Source organism: Takifugu rubripes, chromosome 8 (genome assembly GCF_901000725.2).
Source record: "Takifugu rubripes chromosome 8, fTakRub1.2, whole genome shotgun sequence".
Taxonomy (NCBI): domain Eukaryota; kingdom Metazoa; phylum Chordata; class Actinopteri; order Tetraodontiformes; family Tetraodontidae; genus Takifugu; species Takifugu rubripes.
Window position 1 is genome coordinate 6,395,305 of NC_042292.1, and position 27,960 is coordinate 6,423,264.

At 42.2% G+C, this 27,960-nt stretch overlaps 1 protein-coding gene across 3 annotated transcripts; it reads left to right on the forward strand.

Moving 5' to 3' along the window:
- Window positions 1-28: 28 nt before the first annotated feature.
- On the forward strand, window positions 29-27,947 carry runx1 (RUNX family transcription factor 1). 3 transcript variants are annotated; one of them, XM_029839511.1, is made up of 10 exons: window positions 31-284; window positions 406-429; window positions 1,651-1,743; window positions 16,765-16,916; window positions 16,988-17,098; window positions 18,251-18,407; window positions 21,327-21,431; window positions 22,719-22,931; window positions 26,002-26,148; window positions 26,232-27,947. In XM_029839511.1, the coding sequence occupies exons 1-10, from the start codon at window positions 218-220 to the stop codon at window positions 26,774-26,776; spliced, it is 1,614 nt and encodes a 537-aa protein (XP_029695371.1). In that variant the 5' UTR covers window positions 31-217; the 3' UTR covers window positions 26,777-27,947.
- Window positions 27,948-27,960: the final 13 nt, after the last annotated feature.

A 27,960-nucleotide genomic window follows, 5' to 3' on the forward strand; every position in this document is an offset into this window, starting at 1 on the left:
TCTCTCTCTCTCACACACACACACACACACACACAAAGACACACACACACAAAACACACACTTTTTAAAGCCATGCAGAATTCAAAGAAAGCAAACTTGCAAGATCGGGCAGACGACCTCTCTTTGGTGATGCTGAACACTGAGATTCATCCCTGCAGACAAACAGTGGCAACAGGGATTTAGCGAACCACAGACAAAAACAAGAGCCTAAAAAGCAATGAAGGAAGATATGGTGAAGGGAGAGAAAAGAGCGGAACCAGAAAAGAGCACTGAGCAACTGAAAAGTAAGAAGGATACTCCCGCTAGTAAGTAGAAAGTGTATCAGGGGTTTGCGGCTTATTTTGCATGTGAGTCACTGGTGGACTAGAGAAACCACAAAGATCTTTTTTTACCACTTCTGTCCAGGACCAGGACGCCTCCTTGGCCGGGGTAAGAATGCAAACACCACAGCCTCAGCATTTCTAATATTAACATTTATTGTTCTGGCAAGCCGCGCTCTAAGAATCGTACTTTTAAAAGTACAGAAACGTACACGCAGAAGGAAATATCTGCAGTCAGTTGTATGAAACTCATTTGGTTAAACCATCAGCATATAAATTTGGATATCCTGGAAAAGCTTACTGTAAAATAAACAAGAGCCAGGAGCAGCGATCATTCTATAGACAATGCTGCTGGTGTTAAATGAACTAAAAGGAAATGTACAAATAAGTTGGCTAGCCTCTTTACAACACAGGTTTTTGAAGAAATCCCTATCCTTTTATTCCTGTGATTTACAATGTTAGAAGAACATATATATGCCCATTCTGGAGTTCCACCCTGTATGGATTTAGAGGCATCACACACCGTGGCCACTCATTTCACAGATGATGGAGAACAAAAGCTCCACGTGGGTAACTGTCTGTACACCAGTGTAATGCAGGGGCGTATGTTATTTCACCACAATTCTGTAGATGACAGGAGAGCGGCACTGCTGGAGAACAAACTGCAGTTCTTTGTTCCACTCATTAATTCCTGCAGTATAATTCTTCTCGTTTACAATCTAACCCATCAAGAGAAGGAGTGAAACCATAACCTATATGGCCACAGATAAAATACCACAAACAAAGTGACACAAGTTGGTTTCACAATAAAAGCCACCAAATGTTTAAAGCTTAAAAAAAAAAGGTGAAGGAAGTACCCAATGAGCAGAGATGGCATCATCGAGGGTGAAAAACAGGAGGAGGTACGCAAGCACACATTTAAATTCAAATAAATAAAAATGGTTCAAGGCAGAGCTTCAGCATGTGGGCATGCACACCGTTAAACAGCACCTTTTCAGTCATCTCTGAAGTGAATCTAATGAAGTGTGATTTCACGTGGACGATTAAATTTTTCATGTTCTATTCCTTATATAGACACGCAACTAACAGACATTGGAACAGAGAGTACGCGCAGGAAATGAGCTCATTTCCTGATCAAGCAAATGTGTATCAGCCACAAAAACTCACCTTCCATATATCTATGATGTTCATCAACTTATAAACCCTGAGAGGAGAAATCAGAAAAACAACCACCACTGACTGTGTATTTATCATACACACCCACTTCTAGAGATGTCGCTGCTTCTATTATCGATCATGCGTTAACTCATTTGGTTTGGGTGTTTGACAGAAAGAAAAGGTGTCCAGGAAGAAATATCTTATTTCATGGCCTCCAACAGTATATTTGAGACTGTGTTGTCCTGCCACTCAGCTCTTAGAAAAGGTAAGCACATTTCCTTTGTGCATGTATTGATGAAACACTGATGTTGCATGTAAAAAAAAAAAAGGGGGTTTGGTTTAAAGTTAGTTGTGATTATCTTATTTTTTGTGGAAGCTCTTTCAACACCAATGAAAAGAATAATAATAACATTGCTAAAAGTGTGGCAGGTTTGATATAAGTGATACAGGCATTTTGAAAGTTTACTTATCTGTGTTCAACAAGAAGGGCGTAACTTCATCACTAATTATTGTAGGAGTTATCTAATTCACACTGATGCAGCTCACACCCGCCATGAGCTCCATGTTTCAATAAATTTGTAGCTGTGTCAGTCATAGTTTGATGTTTAATGGTCATTAGGGTGTGGTGTCAACACGAGAGACTCGCTCAGTTGTCCAGGTCACACGGCAGCTGCTGTCAGCACACGGCCTCCCTGATGGGTCAAAGGGAGGAGAGCAAGGAATGTAGCGGCATTCCTTTCTGCTGCATCAACCAGCAACTGCATCAGCATCTGCTTCGTGTAACAAAACATGGGTGAAAACGTATCATTTTATGAGGATTTAATAGTTTAATTGTGTATAACGTGAGCGGCACACTGAACAAGGGATCTGTTCCCATTTTCAGTGGGGCCGAAATTCAATGGATCTGCATTTTACACCCATTCAACCACAAAATATTGCATATTTGTGAACTTTTATGCACTGATTGTTTGCAAAGTGCATTTAAAGTGAGGTTGGTTAAAAGGGAAAAGTGAAGATCTGTTTGAAGATTCATCCATACGTATTGGGTCGGGTATCTTAATAACCGAAAATGAAACACAAAAAACGTTCAAAGTAGGGTGGGGGCTCTTTTTCTGAAAATGAAACAAACTGGGTTTGCACGTCTTCAACGGAGGTTGGCTGTGCAGGGGATATCATTTAGAACCGATGTGATAGTGTGATATGTGTCTGTTTCCGTCTATGTCTCCTGTGTTCTCACTTTTAACGTCCACGTCTGCATTAGAGCATTTGCTTTGCTTGAAAGCAATATGCAGACATACGATGCGCTCCTTGTTGAAGACAATTTGAATTAATTTAAAATAAATGATGCATGGTGAACCGCGTCAACGTGAGCAGGATGTGTTAACACTAAACCCTAACAATATTTGGACTTGTGCTCAAATCAAAAACCCAAATCTTCATCAGAATCTTGCACAGAAACCAATTAAAACCGCAACTGATGTTAGTCAAATGTTGGGGACTTCCCATTAATTGATGATACGATGCTTTTAACTGATCGTTGCTGTCGAGTTTCTCAAAGTCCAACACGACTAGACTGCAGTGTTCTGGAGTCTCTGCAGAGATCAGATGCCTAACAAGTTCTTCAGACGTCGGCTCACGTGTTTTCCGCCTCTGGCTACATGTTTTTGGTGCATATGTGTGTGTGCATGTGTTGCTCAAACAGGATGTGCATGCACAGAGTTGTTTTCCCTTCAGTTACTGGAAACGGCACAGCGTAACCACAGTTATATTGTGTGGCTTTTGTGAGCCTAACCTCATCATTGCTGAAACTTTCTCAAAGGTTACGCAGTGATTCCAATGCACACCTTTTGCCACTGCAGAGTTTCCTCAAGTCCTGCACGTGTTAAACCACAGCACGTTAGAATTTAACCAGTATAAGATGATCAAATCACATGTGGTTAACCCAGTGGTCAAGAATCAATGATTGTCATCTCCGATTGGCTTCCACCTCCTGCGTTGCCATTGGTGGTTCACGAGTAGCTATGTCATCACTTAAGGCCCGTCCAATGATCGTAGTGTTAACTGGAGATCTTCCTCAGTCATGGTGATCGTATCGCCACATAAATGTTGCACAAATGTTTGAGCATTTGCCTGTGAATCTGCTCACTACTTTGGAAGACATCTACCAGACACACTCATATCACTGTCATCGTGCACAAACTCATGCGTACGTTTCCTTTCACAGACTCTGCTCTCACCTCTCTGAGCTTCTGTTTCGCTTCTACCTCACTGATGCTGTGATGATAATGGACTCTGCAGTCTTAAATATGTCTGAGTAAACAAGCAACTTTGTCTTGTCCGTAATCTGCAAAAATGCACAGGAAATTGTAATTTCAACATAATTTGCGTTCATAAGAGATAAGTGACACAGAAAAATATCCATAGTTCTGCAATAAAACAAGGTTAACAATTCTTGAATAAAACCTATAGTTTAGGCACATGTAAAAACAAAAAAAATTTTTTTTAAACTCACACGGACGACAGTGAAATCTCCTCTATCTATCATCCTGGACCTTGCACCCTTCATTTAATAACAGAGGTATTAGCTGCCATAAAAACTGTGCTCCCAGTAAATTACACCCATTGTGAGACCAAAAACAATGTGGCAGGTTACAGGAATCATTGCATTATAGGACTCCTAATTTTATTTCATGTGATTTTACTCGCTGTGTAGTGCTATGATAAAAATGCTCACCCTAAAACAATAAAACCAAGACAACATAGAATGTTAGTACCCAATATTAAGTATGTTAGACGTATCCCACAGTTCCCATCACGGCCTTTGTATTTTAGAAACTCAATTCCAATAAAACCAGCATGTTGCTCGTGATAGTGCTGTGACAGGCACCCACATCTGTACCTGAATGGATCGACATCACATCATGTATTAGTGTAATGTTTCAGTGAATTATTACATTCTTTCACCTCAATAATAATCTCTATTTTCATATGCTCATATTAAAATGGAAATAGTGAAACTCAGTACACAACTTTCTGTTTTTTTTCCTCCTCTCTGCCTTTCCCGCCCCATATATCTCTGTTGTTTGGCTAAAAAATGAAAGCCAAAGTCAAATTGCGTTTGCATATTTCCATCATCATTTGTTGCATTTGCATTGTTCCCTTCCTCACATCAGTATATCAAACTGCTCCAGAGGTTATGTTTTGCTGTTTTTCTGTCAATCTTTTGTCTAATTTACACCTCTTGCCACAGCCCGAACCCATTGGCTTGCGCCAGCCACTCGCTGCTTTTCAACTTTCTCGCCTACATCGCGACCGCATGTCCAGGCCTGATTCTGGTTATCTGGAGGTTCCACCTGCCGTGTTTGTGTGAGAATGAGTGTCACAAAGACAGACAGAGAGTGTGTTATCAGGAGGTGGCAAAGCCAAACAGAGGAAACTCTGTAGGTCTGCTTCTGGCTGATTTTAGAAGAGGTGATGCTGACTCTCCGCCACATTCAGACATGCTCAAACAAGCACTTATTCGCAGTATTCTCACACAATAACGGTATAAGTTTCTCACGTTCATAACTTATCACAATGTCAAAGCCACTTTGGAAAAAAAGGCTGGTAGAGCTCGTGTCTGGGGCGGCAGAAACTCTGGAAACCCTCCTTGGCATTTTTTGCAGACTGCTGATTGAGAGTCTTGATGCAGCCTGATAAAGGTTTGCAGGTGCCATTATTGTTTTGTGTATTAAATGTTAAAACACAAACATGTCATGAAGATGCCTTCTGAAACTTCATAAATAACTGAACAGGGAAATGTATATAAAATGGAATGGCAGTAAATATATGGAAAGAAAAATGTGCAAAATAAGCACAGAATGCAAATGATGTCATTCTGTACCAATATAGCTTAAAATAACAGATTTATATAGATAATGTAAATTTAGCAAACAATGCACATAAAAAAGCTGCCCTAGTTTCTCAAATGCCGAAAGGCCGATTTTTATTTGTTTTTAATTATTTATTTATTTTTAAATCTACTTGTTTTAAAAGAAACACGTTGTTCATGAATACTAAAAAAAGCAGCCTGTCAGAGGCTGTTACTGTTTCAAAATGTCTGTTGGTGCTTTGTGTGTGTACGAGAGCTGTAACAGACAGACGAGATAGTGAGCAAAGTAGGAAGTGAGGAGGATGTGTGCGAGAGAATGACCGTTAGGCAGACAAGGCCCTGCATTCAACACACTCACACACCAAGAAGCACCCTCGCTGTTGAGGAAGAAAGCAGAGAGCACGTCTAATTTTCATGAAAAGATGTACCCACTGCTGGATTTCATTATGTCACATGATACAGCAGATTTCCAATGCAAATACTTGTCTTTTGTTCAATTTGAATTTAGACATTCAAATAAAATAATCATTGGAACTAGAAAAAAGGACCAGTCTGTGGGTCTGGAGCATCAGTAGGTTTGCATTTCCTGGTGAATGTTAGTGAAACACACACACACACACGCACAAGAACACACGCAAACCGAATACTCAATCAATTCTGATCCTTTGTGATTATAAACTTTTTGTCTTTTAGTCACAGCATTTGTTCCTTTGCTCTCAATACGATGGGAATGAGTTTGCCAGCACACAACTGGCAGAGAATGAAATGGAAAAGAGCAGAGATGAAACGAAGGAAGGGAAGGACTTAGGAGAAATTACTAAGGTTGCTTACCAGAAACCACTCCTTCCCCACCCCTTAGTTTACAGTCGGACCGCTATTTCTCAGCTGCAGCACCACTGAATGGCCCTTTAACTTTCTCACCCCTCTGATTTGATTTTTTTCTGTTTGATTTCTATTCATAGTTGAGAGAAAACCTCCAAAGATGACTCTTTGCTTTCTTATTTACACATCTTAGTTATGCACTAGGAATATCTATGTGGACAGATCTGAATCCTTTTCTCCAGCGTGTCTGTTATTTTCGGAAGGGGATTTTCCAACCATGCAGCACCTGTGGGAACTCACACTTTTGGGAAAGCAGAGTTTCAGTTTTTTTTCTTAAGAACAGCCACTTACTCCAGAAACATGTGTGTCATCCTGTGCTGCATGCTCATTCTTGGGCCATTCTTTGTCCTGTTTTTTGAGTCTTTTTATGTTTTCCGCGTGTGTGAGATCACGTCTGTGTGTGATGTAGGTCATTTTTCCAGCTGTGATCTCTGGCTCTTATTTTGAGGCCTGGGAATAAGCACGGCTCCTTCTATGGATTCATCTTGCAACCATCTTTTTTCCCTACTTGACTAAAAATCTACACACACCCACATGCACACACAGTAGCTCCCATGTGGTGATCTGGCCACACATCACACAGCAATGCATCGCCATTTGATCTCCGCACCTCCCCCCATAAAAAAATGTCAACATCCAATTCCCACATCATTGAGTTTACACGCTGCACAATGGCAGCGACACACAGTTGGTGGAAAAGGAGCTAATGATTTGATGATATAATTGACTCAGATACCCAAAATATACATTTGATCCAAAGCTTTGTGTTATGTGGCCTTATAAATGTCTGTCAAGTAACTGGAATCACAAGACACTCCCATACAGACCCCTTCATTTCCTTTCTTTTTCATCACTCTTCTTCTGCCCTCCTGCATGTGCTGTTTCGGGGTTGTTTTTTTTAATAACAGCCTGATCTGGACAACGTCTGCCACTCTGTGGTATGGAGTTCATTAGCCAGCCGACGTTTGCCTTAATATAAATTTTGCTTCAGAAGCGTTTGACCTCCCAGTGGACGTTGGGGGAGATTTCTGTCTCTCTCTATCCACTTAAAGGGAGAAGCAGAACAGTCATTCTGGATGTTACACACCCAAAATATCACAATCACCCTTCAGAAATGAAGAGTGACGTGGTTTCCTTTGCTGTGCGTCGTGTGTAGTTTGTGGCTTACCACCAGTAACCATGTAAAATGGTGAAGCTCACTTACCACATTGCCTAATCTCTTCGTGCTGCTGTAGCCAATGCCAGGCAGAGACTGAAGGAAATCAGCGGTTGTGTCTTGGTTTGTTGTTGGTTACAGAGATAAGCCAGTTACTTATTTTACTTTACTCTTTTTTTTAATTCTACAATACATTTTAGAGTTATTAAAAGGTTATTGAGTGGTATACATAATAAACACCTGTGTTTATGGTGCTGTTTTTTGGAGAACACTGTCAGCCTTCTCTCTTCTACCATCTTCAATTTGCTCAACTTGCTCTGATTGACTTTGACCTCCATCGAAGTTTTAAGAAACCGCAAACAGAGAACAGCCATCTGTGGATCGATGAGCGCTGCGATCATCCTGAGCTTTTTCGATGTTTCAAAGACATGTTTTTTGCTGCAGACCGCACTGGTTCCTCTCAGCCCTAATGTGTGAGACGGCAGAGTTAATCCTGTAAAGTCTGGTGGGACATTTGTCCCGTGTGAGGTAAAGACGAGGTCCCTTCTGTGCTGTGGTTAACGAAGAGTCATGCAAAGAGTTGCCTCACCCTTTCCTCACTCCTTCTTACCCCTTTTCTCCCCTCCATCACCATTTGTCCCCACATTGTGGTTAACAGCTGAATGTAAAGTGTCTTTTTGCGAGTGTCTGCGTGGCCTGTGCCCATTAGCGCCTCCTTATTCAGGATTGTAAATTCTGCCCAACGATGGAGCCTTCTGATTTATTAATTGACTCGTTTGGGACATCGTGGGTCCCCGTGTGGTTGAGTTTTTGCCAGATTGGCTGTTTCTGTACGTCCTCTCCACTTTGATGGTCCATTTGTGTTTCCCAGAATTGTCCAAGTTACTCTGCATGCTAACGTGCACACACGCACACAAATGCATTATAAAAAGCAACAAAAGCCCGAGGGTGTGAATGGCTAATTATTTGATTCTAAGTCCCCTTCTTTAACTGTCACAAATGATCTGGTCCATGGGAAACAATCATTGATTTTTGTGTCTGTCTATCAAGACAAGTGTTTCCTGTTTCTGCAGCTTGTTTCTAATAATGACGAGCATCCTGCCACTGAACAGTACAGCTACAGGTTAAATGATAAATACCTGCCCAAACCCGATTAAGTAAATAATAATCACCAATAATATATTAATCTGAAATTGCAAAGAAACCCATTTAATGGGTAGCTTGTTTAATACCAATGTTTAATTTCAAACACTAAATGCTTCGGGGTCCCAGAGCTCATCTGCGGTTCCAGTGCAGCTATCAAGTGCCACTGAAATGGTTGGAACTGGTGACAAATTTTAAGATTTAACCTGATTTTTCCTGACGCGAGTGTGTTCAACCATCTGATCTCGATGCTCAACTACCAACAAACGATGGTTGGCAAACTCAACCATCCTGTAGGAACAAACCAGTTTCAGCTTCCTGTGGCCTCATGTAGCATCCAAAAATTCAGCATACCACATTTTTACGACCATAAAGCCCATTTAAAACCCTTAAATTTTCTCCAAAATGGGCGGGGCGCCTTATGTATGTGTTATATACAGAAAAAGCATCTGTAACGAAACTGCGCCTTATGGTCATGAAAGTACGGTAGTCATGTAATGTAACGCAACCTGAACCTCACACAAACAGGGACTAGAACACAGAACCATTTGCATCAGGGGGTGAGAGCTGGGATGACATTTCTGGTTCTTGGTCACAGAGCGATCCGATGATGTACTCCGAGCTGCAGCTGGTCGTTGAAGCTGGAGACAAAGATAACACTGCTCATTGCTCACAACCTCTCCCAACACAACAGCTGAGCAGAAAAAAATGCTATTCTGTGACGTATCCGCAATTCTTCATCTGGTTCTACGGTATATCTGACCAACACCAGAGCACGATAGCACTGATGTGATGACGCTCTAAAGATGGGGTGAGGCCCGTGCCATGTTGAAAATGGATCAAATATGAGAGCCCCCTCTTTCTGTAGATGAAAGACTTCATCATCCAAAAAGGAAATCGCACAACAATACAACAACATTCAGCCAACAGCACTGAAACAGGGGAACAGGGGAAAACGTTGTCGCCATAATGAAAATAACTTTACATTGTGATAATGTGGGAAAAGCTCATGTCAAGCAGGCCAAAGGAGTTTTGTTGACCTCCAGTATGTGTGTGTGTGTGTGTGTGTGTGTGTGTGTGTGTGCGCGTGTGTGTGTGTGTGCACGCGAATGAGTTAAAAGTTTCTGCTCAAATGCACCTGCTCAGCTATTCAAACTGCACTAAACACAGCCTGAGGCGCTTCTATCCTCCGCCCTATGTCTCTCTTTCACTGCATCTCCTCCTCGTTCTCTCTCTCACTGCCAGAGATGCTGTCTCACCCCTCTGTTTTCTGCCATTTAATTATTTTTTATTTCAAAGTTGAAAGAATGAACATTTAACTAACTTTGACGTTGTGCATGATTGAATACATAGGCTGTCTCGCTCTCTCCCTCAGTCTGTCTCTCTGCTTCTATCTCCTTCCTCGCTCTCTCTCTGTCCTTCATTTCTTGTGTCAGAAAATCAATTTTTCGTTTAGCAAGAATAAACCCGTCTTCTCTCATCACAGAGGCCGGCTGAATAATTGAACACACGCGCTCAAACACAAACTGCTTTCTGCACATTAAAAGTACTTGTGCAGTCATTTTCATGGCAAAATTGACACGAGGGGAACTTATTTTTCTGGAACTCACGCTCAAACTCATCACCGCGGCACCCTGATTTCACATGTTTTCATGGCAAATATGTTTGTCTCCAATGTGCCTGTAGGCTGAAACTGTGGCACCTTAGTTGTGTATTCCTAATGACAGATACATGGTTCAGTTCAGTTATTTAGGACTACAGATTTTTTCTTAATTCAACAAAACAAGCATTTTTTAGAAAACTCCAGACATAAAATTTTTAAAGTTTGACTTGGTCGCTGCAAAGGAGGTAGAGAGGAAAGATCATAATGCCTCAACAAAAGAGCCAGTATAAGAATATAATGAAAAGATCAATTTCTATTATTATTACTATTATTGTTATTATTCGTATTATTATTATTGTTATTACTATTGAGAAATCAGAAGCAGTTTGTTCTTGAAGTGTAATAAGTCTATAGGTCTAAAGAAATCACGCAAAATGAATTTAGTGCTGTTCTCAGAGCGAATATTACTATCAATTTAACAATGCTTTCATGGGGAAGATGGAATTTGGACAAAGGAAGAAAAATATGTTGTTTATTTGAGTTTAATTGATGCATAATTGAGCATAATTATGAGAGGGCTCCCTATGTTCATGTCCTTGTGCAAGTCTGCATTTTGTACTAGTGTGTGTGTGTGTGTGTGTGTGTGTGTGTGTGTGTGTGTGTGTCACTGGTGCTACTGCTAACTGATATGTCAGAAAATCAATTAATTACTTTTAAGCGGCAGTTAACTGCATCCGCACAATACACCCCATGAATTATAGAAGAGGTGTGTACCCTGTGTGTGTGTGTGTGCGTGTGTGTGTGTATGTATGTGTGTGTGCGTGTGTGTGTGTGTGGGGGGGGGGGGGATTGAACTGCTCTGTTAACGAGAGACAATTGCTAAGTCCTCCGTCACTGATCAATTGATGAGATTGCTTCGATACAAATCTACTGAAGTGTCTTAACCAACACATTTACACTGTGTACTTGTGTCTCTTTTGGTGTTATTTATCAACATTTCCATATTTCAATGACACTCAAATATGGACATGTCTGGACAACTGCAGCATGTCCATATATCTCGTTTCACTGATCAATTGACTCCAAATTTTAATTAGTCACGAAGCCAAAATAAATTAGAGAATATCTAGCTATTTTCTTTTTTAGACATGCAACATGTGACATATCAGTTTTAATCACCTGACAGGCTTAATGACAGTAAATGAAAATGAAACAACCCAAATTAGGACTTTTGTGAGGATATCAATATCAAAATACCATCTTGATTAAGTGATTGCAGATGATTTACAGTTTTTCATTAAGAAGTATTCAATTCACCTGATTTGAAATAGTTAAGTTAATTAAATATAGACTATCGCAAAGGACCGTGATGGAAGTCTGCATGCAGAAAATAAGTCACTAAATGGAATAAAAAGAAGTAAAAACACGAGGACAGTCCGTCTGCCACTCCATTAATCACACTGTGTGTGGATGTGCGTTTGTGTGTGATATTGATCCTCACCATGCCACCGTCACTGGCCTCAGGGTGGCCTCTACTCAGGAGACAATGGGGACAGACAGCCGCTGGCAGAGACAGCCGAGACTGACCCTTGCAAAGTGTTACTTTTTGATAGGTGGAATTGCAGGTGGCCTAATTTTCTCTGTACACAGGACATGTTATGTGTTGCAATCAAAGCAGTTTGGCATCTATGGTGGAAGATGGTACAACTTCAGGTTTTTTCTTGTGTCCTTCCATCTGTCTTCATGCTGGAGCTCACTGTCACTTTGTGAGACGCCACAAACGGAATTTTCACTGGTCTGGCAAAATACACAGGCCAGACAACCGCTGAGGCTCACCATAACCCAGTCGCAAACACACACACACACACACACACACACACACACACACACACACACGGTCTGAGGTTACACTCAGAGGGGTGTCACTGTAGTGTACAGGGACACACTGACTTTTGTGGTGATGTCACAAGTCAAACTGCCGTACTGACTTGGTTAAACTACAGGAAGTCGACTGTCCAGTAGTCTGTGTGTGTGTGTGTGTGTGTGTGTGTGTGTGTGTGTGTGTGTGTGTGTGTGTGTGTGTGTGTGCGTGTGTGTGCGTGTGCGTGTGTGACCTCATGGTAACTGGGTTTAGCAGAGCATCAGAATGACTATAAAGAAATTTGTTGTTTTTTTAAATGGTGGAATATTTGTGCAATCTTAACTTTTTAACACAAACTTTCAAAATAGTAGAGAAGAGTGATGATGAGGAAGAGGAAATGAAGGGAGGGGGAATTCATTTGAGAGACTACTGTAAATGAAATTAGTAGCTATAAAGAGCCCCAGGGCAAAGTGGAGCTGCGTCCCCCGTGGCTACGCTTTAGACAAGGAGGGAATGAATTAAGCTTGACTGGCTCCTGTGCCACCTCCTCCTGCTTTCCCCCTCACTTTTCATGTTTTTACTAATATCAAGGGTGAGACACGAGGATGAGGAGGGGAGGAATGAATGAGGGGTATAAAAGCCGTTGTCGAAGGTGAAGATAGAAGGGAGCAGTTCTGCACTGAACAACTTTCTGATTCTTGAATCTTTTGCCGACTCACATTTTCGGACTACCAAAAGTTTGAGGGTGGAAACAAAAAAAAAGAAAAAGAAAAGCATTATTTTCCTTCTCGTTAACTTGGGCTCTCTCTGAATTCCCCTTTCCATCTCTTATCATTACGGGTTCCCTTGATACTCTTGTTACTTGATACTTGGACCCAGCTGTCGCTGCTTCCGCAACCAGGACAGAAGCATGAACACTGGGGCATTTTCCAGCTCCAGCCCCCTGTCCTGGGCCATGTACCTGATGAGGAAAGGCCGAACAGGCGGCGGACTCTTTGGTAAAGATAATTCTTCTTTGATACCTCTTTCTTCATCATCATCATCATCATCATCATCATCATCATCATCCTCTTCGTCACTGTTTTTATCAGATGTTAATTGAGCAATATCAGTATCTGCAGGCCTTCCACAGTGTAGTGTTGAGTCACTGCATTTGTTGTTTATTTTAATGGGGTATTTGTCAGATTGACTGCTATGCTAACAAGCTAGCGCTTCTTTTCACATGGAGCTTCTTTATTTAGAAGTTCCCTCGCTCTTTGTTAAATTTGTGGTTTGGGGTTTTCTGGTGTCTCCTGGGATTCTTCAGAGAATTCTATTATTGATTGGAACAGATAAGACATAGGCACGCACTTATTTCTGCACTTCAACCGTATGCTAAATTTGGCCTATTTCCATAGTGTAATACTGAATTACCAACAAAATGCTGATGCTCAAGTGTCTCATATGGATGACAGCTGATCTGTCAAGTTCCCAAAGCACAGCGCCAGGTTCTACACCACACCAGGGGTCCAGAAATAACATTTTTCTTTTCTGTCTTTTCTCCTGTTGGACTGTACCTGTGTGTCATTGTTCTTAAATGATTTCCAATGACACAGCCACCGATAGGCATTTGTGACTGACTATTGATTGTGGATCAGACCACTGGCCTGCTCACATTACAGGTCAGTCAGTGGGAACTGCTAGCGGAGCGTAATTTAACCCTCTTTTATTTCTTCTTCCTACCTGCTCTGCTGCATTTTGTGCATTTATATATTGAAGCAGAAATGCAATATATTCGGTATCCAAGGTAGTTTTCTCTGTCAACTGGACTGTTGACAATCCAGAAGGCTTCTTCAGTTCTCAATATAATATAATATATTCGGTACAACTTACATTTTGGCCATAAACAATATCTGGACCTGAAAGTAGGCATTTAAATGAATTTTGGCAGCGTGATTTATTTTAAAGCTTCTAAAATTCGGAAGCCAAACATGCCTGGGATACCGAGAGGTGAAAAATAGATATTTCCGAGGGCAAATCACACATGTCCATCTGGAGTCAAGACCAGAGTGAAGGCCTTTACATTTTTTATCATCCCCCCTTTGGCAACAGAGCCCTGGGTGAAGAGGCAGACTGGCATTTTCCTAAAACTCTTCCGACAGCATGTTGATTAAGCTCAAATCAAACCGGCTGACTCACAAAGGAGGAAGATAAAACCTCACTAAAAGTCTTGCTTGGTCATTAAATAGTTCCCTTTAATTAGTTAAAACGAAATGTCATATTTACGTGATATTTTGATACCCTACTGTATATATGTGTATATTGACATATGATTATTTATATCAAAATTTTAACCAGCATACATTTAAATTATACATCTTCGCTTTAGTATGCAGATTTTAGAAATGCCTAAAATATTGTGGTTTATGGTTTGCAAAATAATCAAAGCAGTTATGGTTCTTATTAATTTCATTCTATATTATTACACCAACAACAACAACAATAATAATAATGCAGTTTCTATAAAAAAAAAATTAGATTGTGTGAAAAATGGTACAAATACATCATCAATTAAAACGACACACAAAATAACTGGCATCAACAGTAAAATTTGCAACTAATTTTAATTTTAAGAGATTTATCTCCTATTAGTATGTTTTGAATTAAAAGCGTTTTGGCAGTTTGATTCATTCAGACTCAGATCATTTACTGCCCCCTATTGTCCACATCCGGTACTGTCCCGTTTGGTTGGGCCGCCTGCACAATTAGGAAAGAAGTTGAACTTTAGGCGATTTGAATTGGGTTGGAATTGCGATATTAAATTATATTTGGCTGCTTTCCTTTATTATAGCTCACAAAGGTTTCGAATCCAGAAGGGATTTACTCTTTTATATTTACGCAGTGAAACAAAGGTTACTGTGATGGATCGATAGGAGCTACATTTGAAAAAGTTGAACACCTTCAGTAGCGTGAAAGCAAAGCAGAAACAGTTCTCTGGGTCTCCGTTTAATTTCGTTCCATCTAAGCCCCGCCTCCGCCCGGACGGACAGAGCGCTGATTGGTCCATCTCCAAAAAGCGACGGTTTGCTGGGAGCATCTCTATTGGCCGAGCTGCTCCCCTCACAAATGAGATGCAAATACGAAAGATCTGCTGGTAAAAGTCTGGCGCTGACAGCGAGGATGTTCACTCATCTGGTGGGAAAGGGAGGAAGTCGAACCCGCGGACAGACCAGAGGTTGGGGCGGTGAACTCAACACAAGTTTCTCGGTTTGGTGACTGAAATTTATCAGCAGCCATGAGTCGGAGGACCGTCTGAAGACTAAAAAAGATCTCTAAAAGTCGCAGAGAGATTTTTCCCTTGCATAGTGAATCCAGGATAAAGAAGCTTCTAAGCAGGAAATCAGTTTTTGGAATCTTTGCATTTCGGACTTTTTCGCAGTGACTCTGAAATTGGAACGAACCTCCCAAAGATCGCGACAAGCTGTGGACAAAAACAAAGGAAACGTCATTTACTCGCTTAAGAACCCACGACCGGACAAGTTCGGGGCTCACTGTGAGGCACCAATGGTGTTTCTCTGGGACGCAAAATACGGTAAAAGCCGCTTATCGTGACCCACAGCCGGACTCTAATTATTCACTTTAACATGTGCGAATCATCTTCGAACAAGAAGGCAAACAAGCTGCGTTTGACGCCCCAATAGCGCGCTCGTCGAGACATTCGCTGCATGAAAAGGGAATAAAAGTGCCCTACAAGATTGTGCTCTACACCTAAACTTTGTCCAAGATACAATTTTGAATTAGCTATAAAACATGAAAGTAAAGATATTGATCTATAAGGTTTAGAATTTGTTTACTGAATGAAAGCAATAGGAAAATGTCACCAAAGTGTGGAAATGTTATCGGTTTCAACATTACATTGTGTAAACTGTGGATTCTACCACGCATTTAAAATAAATATGTACTTACTAAATATGTACAACTTACTTAATATTGGAGTTGTAAAAAAATTACCCACTTCCTGGTGGATTACTTTTATTATTGCAGCATAAATAATAAATTATTTTCTGCAAAAAAAGCACTAAATTTGACCATATGCTAAATTTGCCCAGCTTCAACTCTGATCGTATATTATTTGTCCTTGTTTCACTTCATGGGAACCAGATTTCAAGTGTCTTGGTGCCTCCTCCACCAGTAAGGTAGCAGTGGGAGGGCTTTTAATCTGTAAACCAAACTCCAAACCGCCGGCATGTGGCTTCAATTGCGGCTTGGCCGACTGACAGCGGCGAGAGCCACTGACGCCGCTCATTTATCAGATTCGCCCTCTGTTCATTCACATTTCTCACCACCTTTGCAGCTCTTCTGAGCACTCATTAGCAATATGATGTATTCGTTTAACGTGGCTGAAGAAAGACAGAGGGGGTGAATTGAGTGGAGGAGTGTGGCTGCAGTCTTTGGATTCATGACTACCAGCTCTGGCATTCAAATGACCACAGAGTGTGTCATCACATTTTATAAGTGTGTGTACATCTTCTTCTGTGTGACTGCGTTCGTGTCTGATTTCATGCATCTTTTTTCATTCTGTTGGGATTTTCATACTTATGGACATCAACAAAACTGCGTTTTTAAACCTTAATATTTGGAGCAAACTCATGAGAAACACTGATGTGTCATCATGAAAATACTAAGGATTATTTGTGTTATTTTACTCTTTTGATAAATGCTCATGTGACAACCTGGAGATAATTATTGCATCATGAAGGGAACTGGTTTGACCTCATCTCTTCCTCCCAGACCCAGCGCCTGGCCGGCGTTACACCCCACCCTCCACCACGCTCGGCTCGGGGGGGAAGATGGCCGAGGCCCTGCCCCTGGGTGCCCAGGAGGCCGGTGGCGGAGGCGCTCTGATGGGGAAGCTGCGCATGGCTGACCGCAGCATGATGGAGGTAGTTGTACGCACTTTAATGAATAAAGGTTGCTGAGGTCAAGTGCTGACGTCACTGTTACCTTCTTGCAGGTGATTTCGGATCATCCAGGTGAGCTGGTGAAGACAGACAGTCCCAACTTCCTCTGCTCTGTGCTGCCCACACACTGGAGGTGTAACAAGACTCTGCCCATTGCTTTTAAGGTGTGTGACTTTACCCATAAATCCGTCTGAAAACATTAACATAAAGAGGATGTTTAGACACAATCATCTTTATTTAAAAATACCTTGTTCCTTTTTTTTTTAATTACAGCTTTAAAACAAAGCTGTGACTTTCGCTTTCTGTTGCGTAACAACGCACACCGGTAAAGAAAACTTTGCCAAATTATAGTGTGCTGTACTGTATTTTCACGAAATAATAAAACAAGAAGAATAATTTGATTCATCCATCGACTGTTTTTGCAGGATGGGGGGGGGGTCATTTTCATCGCGGAGAATTCCCTCATGGTGTGGTTGATGCAGACGGCTTTCCTGCACTTTGAGACAAAAACGCATTTGTGGAAAAGCAGCTTTTAGCCACAGAACACACAACTGATTGATTTATTGAGTTTTCTGCATTAGTGTTTGTCTCTGTGTGCGTGTGTGTGCGTGAGGGGGTTTGATGCATTATGCTTGGTTATGGAGCGTCATGAGCGGATGTCACTGCCTTTTACTGATAATGGATAATTGATACAGCGCCTGCATTTGCACACACGCATGTGCACGGGCACACGCGCACACACACACACACACACACACACACGCAGATACAGTTTAATGTTGAGGTTCACAGGCCACATACCGTATTCTGACTATTATTTTGGTGTTTGCCATATTTGAGGCAGCATTTTATCCTAATAGGGTGGTAGGAGGCTGGGCTGAGAAGCCGAGGGTTCTCTGTTCAAGGCCCGGTGCAGAGAATAAACTTGGGAGGTGAGCAGGACACCTTCAGAGCACTGCTGAGACCACTAAATGTTCTGGGCCCAGGATGGGCTGGCGACTCCTCCAGGAGCGTACCCTGCCTTCAGCCAGCCACGTGCAGCTGGGAGAGGCTCCAGCACCCTCCCCATGACCCCACAGTCAAGAAAATAAGAACAGATTATGAACAGATTATTGGAACATCAGCAGTTTTGGACTAGATTTAGAATCCCTAAAAAATAGCAGCATTATATTTGCAGCGGGTTGGTGCGACCGGTGTTTTCTGTTCACGTGACTCCAGCTCTGACACATGTCTGACGCCTACGACCGACCAAACTGCCACCACCAGTGGGACGTTCACACACAGCTCAACAAGACGTCTCTCCTTCGTGTCATTAGGTGGTCGCCCTGGGCGACATCCCAGACGGCACCCTGGTAACAGTCATGGCGGGAAATGATGAGAACTACTCAGCCGAACTCCGTAACGCCACGGCCGCCATCAAGAACCAGGTGGCCAGATTCAACGACCTGCGTTTCGTTGGCCGCAGCGGGAGAGGTAACGCAGACGAAATGCGTACAGATTGTTGCGATGTAGTAATGCAGTTCTCTCGTAGCGAGCAAACAGCAGGCACAAATGTGGCCAAATTAGGGGAAGTACATATGAATAAAAACAGTATTCACATACTTCCTCATAACACAGCATTCATCACCTATCAGGCTTGTACCCCCCTACCCCCACCCCACCCCACCCTCTTTCCTCTCTATTTAACGGACACACTAGACCAGTTATTCTAAATCAGTCACAGGCAAATGTTCCGACTTATCTATTTAAAACACCAACCTGTGTACACTGGCAAGCAACCCCTTTGCCAAATGGAAGTATGAGAAAAACCGTCCAAACCTGTTTGCTTTTTTTTTCACAGCCCTGCTTTTAAAACATGACGCGTTAATAGGATCTATGATTCAAGCGGCAAAAGTTTCTAAGGAGTTTTTTGTTTTTATGCAAATGTCACTGCACAGAGCACAATGGGTTTCACTCGATGCATCATGAACAGCAGGCCACATCTGGTTCTTTGAGATTCAGGTGCCTTCTCCGAAACGCGAGCATTTTTCTTTATGTAGGTGGTTACAAGAGTCTCCCGGCTCTGCAAATTAGTCATCATTAGTCAGAATCTTTCCTCTTCTGCCGAGGTCTTGTCATAACACACATTAATTAACTCGTGACTTAAAGTCCAATTCAGACTTTTTGTACAACCACTAGTGTTATACTGGTTTCCCAGATCACCATCTTGAATATCTTTGGTGGGTCTGAACGGGCGAAACATCAGCTATACAAACCAATGCACGTTTCTTAACACAAAACAGGAGCCTTTACTTAATGTGCCAACTTAATTTTGCAATGAAAACTGTTCACAATCTCTCAAACACAATCTCAAAAGTGTGTAAGAAGTGTGTAAACTGCAGGCCTTATCTATTTATGCTGTCACCAAGGCCTCTTCCACCTAGACCAAGAGGGTAACGCACCAAACCGCTCTTGCGACGTGAATCCTCCTATCGGTGGGTTGACTTTAAAGAATGCAACTGCTACAGTACCAGACAAAACAGAGCGATCTAAGAAAAATTTCCAGATCACATTTCGCCCCTCCCTCCCTTCCTGAAGCAGCACACAAGCACCATCCCCGCTAAACCCCACTGGGTCCGCAGCCTTAACATCAAATATTAGGCACCTGTATTTGCAGGACATGATAAAAAGCTGTCCGAAGCAGAAATGACCAAACCAAACTACAAACTATAAGTTTTATACTTCCCCTTTTAAACAAGACTGTCTTTTATCCCACCTCAATATCTGATGCTGTGCACACACACACACACACACACACACACACACACACACGCACACACACACACACACACACACACACACACCACAACAAAAACAACTTAGCTATTCCAGCCACAGATACAGATGCTTTGTTAACAACTGAGTAAATAAGAGATTCTGTCTGATTGGGCTGTTGTGTTCGTAAAAGTCGATGAACCACAAATTGGCAAGCCTATACATGGTGATATGCATGCCTGCACACACGTACACATGCACGCACTGACACACACGCACACACACAGCTCTTGTGTGAAGTCTGTTGTTATCTGCAGCAGGAGAAGGAGGCATGGGGGGGTGATTACATAGAAAAATCCCAACACACACACACTCTCATCTTTAAGTAATCTGTAATGAGTGTGATGCCAGCAGACGACTGACAGACACAACAGACACAAAGACCTCAGCTGTTCTTGCCCTCCTCCTGTCCCTCTCTGCCTTACTGTAAACTCTTACTGTGTAAACATCCTTCACAAAAACAGATTTCCCCACACAGTAAACTGTTTATGCTGTCCAGTTTATTTGTTTACATGCAGCAATACATATAGAATATACTATTTGGGAAGAAGAGTTTTTGCTGTTTGTGTAAGGGAAAGAAAAAGAGATGAGGTCTTTGGTTCTAAGCTCCCTCTAGTGGCCACTAAGTGGAACTGCTTCCTCTCGAAAATGCGCCGCAAACTACAAAATGACTGGGCCACTAGTTTGACCTCATTGAGCAATTCAGTGCGGATAAGTGTCCTAAATCTAATGTACATTACCTCCAATTATTACTATATTGTTTTGTTCTGACACTCTTTAAATGACTATGTCTGTAATGCAGGAAAAACATGGGGCATGATTTGGAAATGGAGGAGTTAATTTCAAACAGCCGATATGAAGTTGCCCATTGCCAGCCACAATAATTAAAACAGCATAGCTTAGTAAACTTTTCAGTGCTTGACGGACTGTAAATCAAATGTCTGCCTGCAGCCGTGACGCAAAAAACAAGCATTCGGAGTGCCAGGGAGCGATGGTAACACCCGGTATCACCCACAAGTGTCTGCGATTCGTGTGGCATCAGACTGTCTGCATGTGGTAACTCTACTCTGGCCTTGGCACACAACCCCGACGGTGGTCTGCACGTGTGTCAATGTGTCTCTGTGTTTGCAGCAAGCATGTTGTTGAGTGATAGTTACCTCCAAAGCTGACACACTTGCATACACAAATTGTCCTACAAATGCGTCGTGCAAACCTTTGGTAGCACAAATATTTATTTGTTCTTAGATGTAACTGGGGTTCAGCTGATACTATAAATAAAATCCATGCTTCTGATTGGATATAATGTCACTTAACACTGCTGTAAGTTACCACAGCAACAGTACTGATAAGAGACGGACCTCATTTCACACCTTGTAACACTTTTGTTACAGGATGTTTGATAAAAATCTGCTGATAACTTCAGTAATAAATACACTGCATAATTTTTTTATTTTTTTTTTAAAGGCAAAGAGTGGTTTCCACATCTCATATTTTGACTACACTTTTTGGTCACTACTGATCCTTCCATTCTATTACTCTGCGTAATTGACCTCTCTTCTGTTTCCTTCCTCTGTCCAGGGAAGAGTTTCACTCTGACCATCACGGTGTTCACCAGCCCTCCTCAGGTGGCCACGTACCAGAGAGCCATTAAAATCACAGTGGACGGTCCAAGAGAGCCCCGACGTGAGTGGATTCTTATATTTCTATACAGTATTATAAAAACAATCATCCAGAGAAGCTTTCTGTAAGGATGGCCGAGTGGTCTAAGGTGCCAGGCCTAAGTGTCAAGAGCTTCTTCTCTGGGCTTTTCTGGTCTCCAGGCAGAGGCGTAGATTCAAAAATCCCACTATTGACACCTGTTTTAAATTTAGCAGAACATGAATCGTTATGACTAAACCAGACATTGAGTCGAGTAAAAGTTCCATTATTGCCTCTCTACATTAATTGTCCCAACTGTGCACTAAAATCAGGCTGTTTTTAACCACACACTCTGCAGAGCTGAGGTCATACTGTATGTGTATGGTTGTGCAGAGTCATTAAATAACATTACATCAGTGCAATACAATCAATAAAAGCTTCAAGTAAAATCTGGTGTTTATTTACTATTTATAAAGTTGCAAATTAGTCCCCATTGTTTTTGGACTGTTTTTGGACCGTTTTTAAGTTGATCACATTGAGTTGTGTTTAACATCTGCCATATTGTTGAATTAAAGCCTGAGAAGACATCCAGTGAGAACATGCCTGTAATCCTAGCAGATAAACTGTGAGTCAATATAGAACCTGACACAACCCTCACTTCCCCTACCACACATTTTGGTGAAACATGGGGTTTTCTAAGGACAGGACTGAGGGAAATGTGTGTGCCATTTTGCAAGGAGCAATACACTACTTTTGGTAAATTATTAAGATGAATTAAAATGAAGCGAAACGAGTGCCATGGTCAGCGAGGTGACAGAGAGGAAGGCTGCTTGCCAGCTCCCATCAGCTGTGAATAACCATCACTCATCTGTAACACACACACACGCACACACACACACACACACACACACACGCACGCACAGACACACACACACAGAGTATAAATACACATATGCACACTTCCCCCATTGGGAGGAAGTGCCTGTAACTGGAGCTCATTTTCAATGCTTTGAAGTGTGTCCAACACCACAGACAGTGTGACAGAGCACCACACACACACACACACACACACACACACACACACACACACACAGCCAGACCCCTACGTGGCGCCCGTCAGATTCCCAAGTACAAAAGCAGACAGAGCGTGTTAATAATGCCGAGACGTTATCGTCAGGGATGGGTATAATCCCGGGGTTTTTAAGCATGAAGTAACATGTGGCCACATCACCTCTACATGTGCACATGCTGACAGATGATGTTGGACTCAAGTGGCAGGAAGTTAGCGCGAGGGATTGTCTAAATGTGACATCACTCCCACTTGTCTCCAAGGTCATCGTCAGAAGATGGACGAGGTCAAACCCGGCGCTCTGGCCTTCTCTGAGAGGCTGTCGGAACTTGAACATCTGCGTCGCAGCTCTATGAGAGTCACGCCTCCTCACCACCACCACCACCACCATCAAGCTGCCTCTGCAAACTCTCGCCAATCTGCCGTGCTCAACGCTGCCACCTTCTCCAGCCCTCCTCACACACAGTTAACAGCTGGTGAGAAAACTGAAATTGTTTGACCTACGCTTTATAAAAACTTTGTCTAACAATTTTTTGCAGTGACATACCGTACACCACCTGTAAGCTAGCAGGAAGAATATGTGGCATGTTGCATTTTCATTGGATAAAAAATCTCCAAATAAAGTAATCATTAGAAGATGAAACACCAAGACGTGTTTAGGAAAGTCACAACTTGATGAATCACTTTAGCTCTAATGATGCAGTCTTTTCAGCCTCAGCACTAGTCTCCAAAATGTATTTTATAAAAACGACTCTGTCTTTCTCCTGAGCACAGACCAAACCACATTGGTGGTAGTCCTCCCTGTATTTTTGGTATCTGACTTGGTGTTGAGCACTGGGGTTAAATCAGATCACTGTGCAGTGATGTCATTAGTCTCTTGGCTCAGGCTTTAATGAGGTGAGGCAATTCAGCTATCGTTTCCCTGGAAGAGAGTCACAGTTGCATGGGTGACATTATGGGAATGTGGCATGTATCTGTTACTTTGAGTGCAATGACAACACCCACAGGTCCCTCTTGTACGCCATTACAACAAATGATCCAGCCCCAGCACCTGTAATTATGGGATTGGGCAATCATTTCTAGGGAAGAAGATCTATGATTATAACTGAATGTTGGTTCATTCAAGTCTCCAACATGCCCAAAGCCATAACAATGTGTTATAGAGGTTTTAAAAGAAAGGCATGTGTGTGTGTGTGTACGTGTGTGTGTGTGTGTACGTTCTTCCAAAACCTCATATCTCATTGTTCCTCCTTGTGGTTACGTTGAGATCCATTGCGGTCTGCATGTGTGTATGCGTTTGCTTACGAGTGCCTCAAAGAGTGTGCGCTGTGGTTACCCTGGATACGATATGTGGCTCAACATTGTGGTATCTGTTCCTGTTCCGCCTTGCATGTGTGAGTTTTCTGAACTTGTACCGGCATTTGCATCTGCATGTGTGAGTGAGGAAGCAAACTATGCCTTAAGGAGGAAATGAGAGTCAGCTGGCAGGAAGTTACACGGTTGAGAAAAAACAAAAACTTTCAGATAATTACAAAAACTTTTGTAATTATCTGAACTTTTCAGAACAAAAAATAAGAAATTAGATTCCTAGCTGTTGTCATGATGCTGCGTTGGCCACTAGAACATACACGGAGAGTTTAAGGCGACCACATAATCCTAATGCAATTGTTAAAAAATAGTCTACTTTCTGATCTCATGCAGATTGAAGATACAAAAATATTTTAGCTCTAATATAACGTGAAGCCACCAAAATACAATTTCTGTTAATGCAGAAGAGACATGACATCCCATTAACTCCCTTGCCATTTGTGAAAATGCAAATTCTAATTTGTTTGTAGTATGAGTCCCAACCAAAGCATTTTTTAAAATATCTTTTTCATGAAAAGAAGCTAGATGTGAGGATTTTGTGGGTTTAGTGGATGAAATTTTAATCACATTATTTACCACATTTATTACCACAACAAAGAGTTGATTTGGAACTTTACCGAGTGATTTAGACACTATATATATGCTGAGAGGAAAAACCCTGCTTCGATTGCTTCCTTCTTTCTGTTTTTTATTCTAAAATAATATATTTTTTTAAAAAACAGGAAACCGTTATGGAGCTAACTCTCTTTTTTCTTTCTCTTCCTCTTCTTTGCCTTGCTTTCAATTCTCTGTAGTTATGTGCTTCTCTTCTTAGCCTGATCAGTAGGGATATTTGGGGACTTTTATTTTTGGTTTCTTGTACTGGCATTTCGTTCAATAAAGTCAGCTGTGTTCACGACATTCAAACAATTATATTTTATAATTTCCCACATGCCATTAAACTCGGGGCCATGCACTGTTCCACTTCCGGGTTAATGTGCATGATGCCAAAAGTGGCAAAATTTGTGGTGTTAATTTGTGCCCAGAAGCTAATTTCTGTCTCTGACCTCATGGCAGATTTACTAAGTCGTGGCGATTACCGGCACAAATGCCAACTGTGATGATGAATATAACGTTAGCAGTTACTTGTTGACTCTCAATGAACCCGCCCATCGCTGTGCACAGCGGAGGGTGCAGCCTGCACGGCATAACCGAGCTTGATCTAATAAAGGAGGATCATTTTCTGCAGCTTTGGTGGTTGACCCAGAGAATTTATTCTCCAGCTGTTATTCTACCTAAATAAGTTGACTCGGTTCTTTAAAAACATCCCGCGAAGCACAGTGGAGAAGTGGCTCTTACAAAGAAACTCCAACCAATAAATCTAAATATTTGGATTGAGCAGAAGACGTTTTATAAGTGGCAGCACATTTCTCCCAACACCACTAATATGATATGAGATGTTCTGCACTGTAGCGCCATTCCCAAGCAGGCGGCAGCAACTCTTACAACATATTAGCGCCCTCTGCCAGGGAGAAAGAAGCCAGGAAAGGAAAGGGCTTGGCACAGGGCTTGTGATTTACCACATATGCACACACACACACACACACACACAAATATGCACACAAACACACACACGCACATATGCACACACACACACACACACAAACACGTCAATGATGTTGGGAGAGATCTTGGCTACGCTTGAAAAGCTTTCATTGACGTCTTGGCTGCTGTGTACAATTTGCCTCCTCATTTGTCTGCACACACATACACGCACGCACACACACACACACACACACACACAAGTCTGCAAGTCTGTGGGTGATCAGTTCCATTTATTACACTATGGGGAAAAGAATGAATTGAAAGAAAGAACTCAAACACACACATCACACAGCGTTCCTTTATCTGTCCACCCCCACCCCCAAGTTAATTACTTCCTGTCTTCCATCTCTCTTTCTTCTCCACCATCAACTATCAACAGTTTTGGTCCCAGGACCTCTTTTAATCAAATCAACTTTTATTCAGATTGCAGGATCTTTAAAGTCTACACTGCAGTTTATAATTTAGGCCTGGGTGAACATTTTAAGGACAGCCAGTAGAAGTGGATCTGTGGTATTGTTCCTTTCCGTTTGTGCCGACACTCACAAAGTTCCAAGTGCAACCACTCGCTCTTAACCATCTCTTTCTCTTTTATAGATTCCAGACAGATGCAGTCTTCGCCATCTTGGTCATATGATCAATCGTACCCCTACCTTGGCCAGATAGCCACGCCCACTATGCATACAGCCAATCCGCTTTCACCATCTCGATCGTCACTCGGTGACCTGTCATCACGGCTCACAGGTAACACGCGCCAGCGTGTACAGACACAGACCACACGCTGTGAAATAAGGAGGTTGTGACATCTAACCTTTGACCTCTCTCAGGTCCTGATCTGGCAGCCTTCAGTGACCCCAGGATGAGCCTAGACCGTTCTTTCTCCTCCCTCTCCGCCTTGCCCGACACCCGCTTCTCTGACCCACGCGTCCATTACACTCCCACAGGGGCCGCTTTTAGCTACACCCCCTCCCACAACCCTGTCTCTAATGGAACCCTAGGCATCACAATGGCAACAGCCATGGCAACGACGCCGACAGGAAGGTACACCTATCTGCCTCCTCCGTACCCAGCAAACACCCCCCACCAGGCTCAGAACGGGCCCTTTCAGTCCCCCTCCTCAGCCTATCACCTGTACTACTCTACCGCCACTGGCTCATACCAGTTCCCCATGATGGCTGGAGGAGGGGGCAGGGGGGACTCGCGCTCCCCCCCAAGGATCCTGCCACCGTGCACCAACGCCTCAACAGGCTCCCCCCTCCTGCACCCATCTTTGCCGAATCAGAACGACGGAGTGGGTGTGGAGGTCGAGTCGAGCCACAGTAGCTCGCCAACCAACATGGCGGCTGCTGAAGCCGTCTGGAGACCTTACTGAGTCTGCCAAGATGGCCGAGGACACCGACTGACAAATGAGACATGGCACTCAACACGAGAAGAGACTTTTAGAGCTGGTTATTTTAACTTATTTGGATAAAGCGTGTCTGTAGAGGTTTGTGTCAGAGGATTTTGAACGTGAAAAACAGACACTATTTTTATTCTCTCCAAAACAACAACTTCTTTACCTGTTTCTTAAAAAGTCCCAGTGAAACAATAAGAGAATGGTTTTTAATTAAAGCCAGAACTCAATAATAGGGAACTACTGAAATCCACCCACATTTCAAAGGTTTATCTACCAGAAATGATCAAAACCTACTGTATTTAGCAACAACTGTAGAACAGGTCACAGATCAGAATCACATTTCTGTGGAGAAATTCCACACAGTCATCATCAGGTGACCAAGAACTTGACAAATGCACCCAGTAAAAATGTGTTTACTGACAAACAGTGTTGGCCAGTAAGAAACAAGCAGAATGAGTGGCAGGTGGGGAACTCCAAAGCCGACCTTCTGTTAAATGAAGGACGGAGAGACACAGGGTATTGTTATTACTATTATTTACACTGACAAACTGCATGCTGCAGCACTGGGCTCATCCTTTCAGCTTCTTTTGTAAAAACAGGTCTGCTCATTGTTGATGTTATAAAAGAGTAGTTCATGGCCTGTCTGTCTGCCATTGCCTATTTAACCCAGGGTTTTCCCACTTGAACATTCTTGTCTGGACCTTTTTATAAACAGTGATCATCGTCGTCGTCGTCTGATGAAGACAGAGAAACAAACATGAAGACCCCCAGGGTGAATTTGAGGAAAAAAAGGGGATTGACCAAGGCCTCTGTGACTTGAAGACACAGAGGCCTTGTTTATTTCATTTCTGCCCATCAGAATGATCAAAGTCATGTCTGGGTAACGCAGACCAAACAGAGTGGGTGGTAGGGAGCCCTTCTGACAGATATGTGAAATGTGAATTTTTATACTCACATTCAATACTGAGATGATTGTTTTTGTCTTATTTTAGAAACTGGCTCTGTCTTTAACTGTTCAGATTTACATATTTATTTGTCTCTAAAGGACACATTGACAAACTTCTCACAGAGTCAAAGGCTTTAATTTATTCTTACAATGACATTTTAATTTTGTATGTGTGTGTGAGAGAGAGAGAGAAAGTGTGTGTAAGAGAGACATT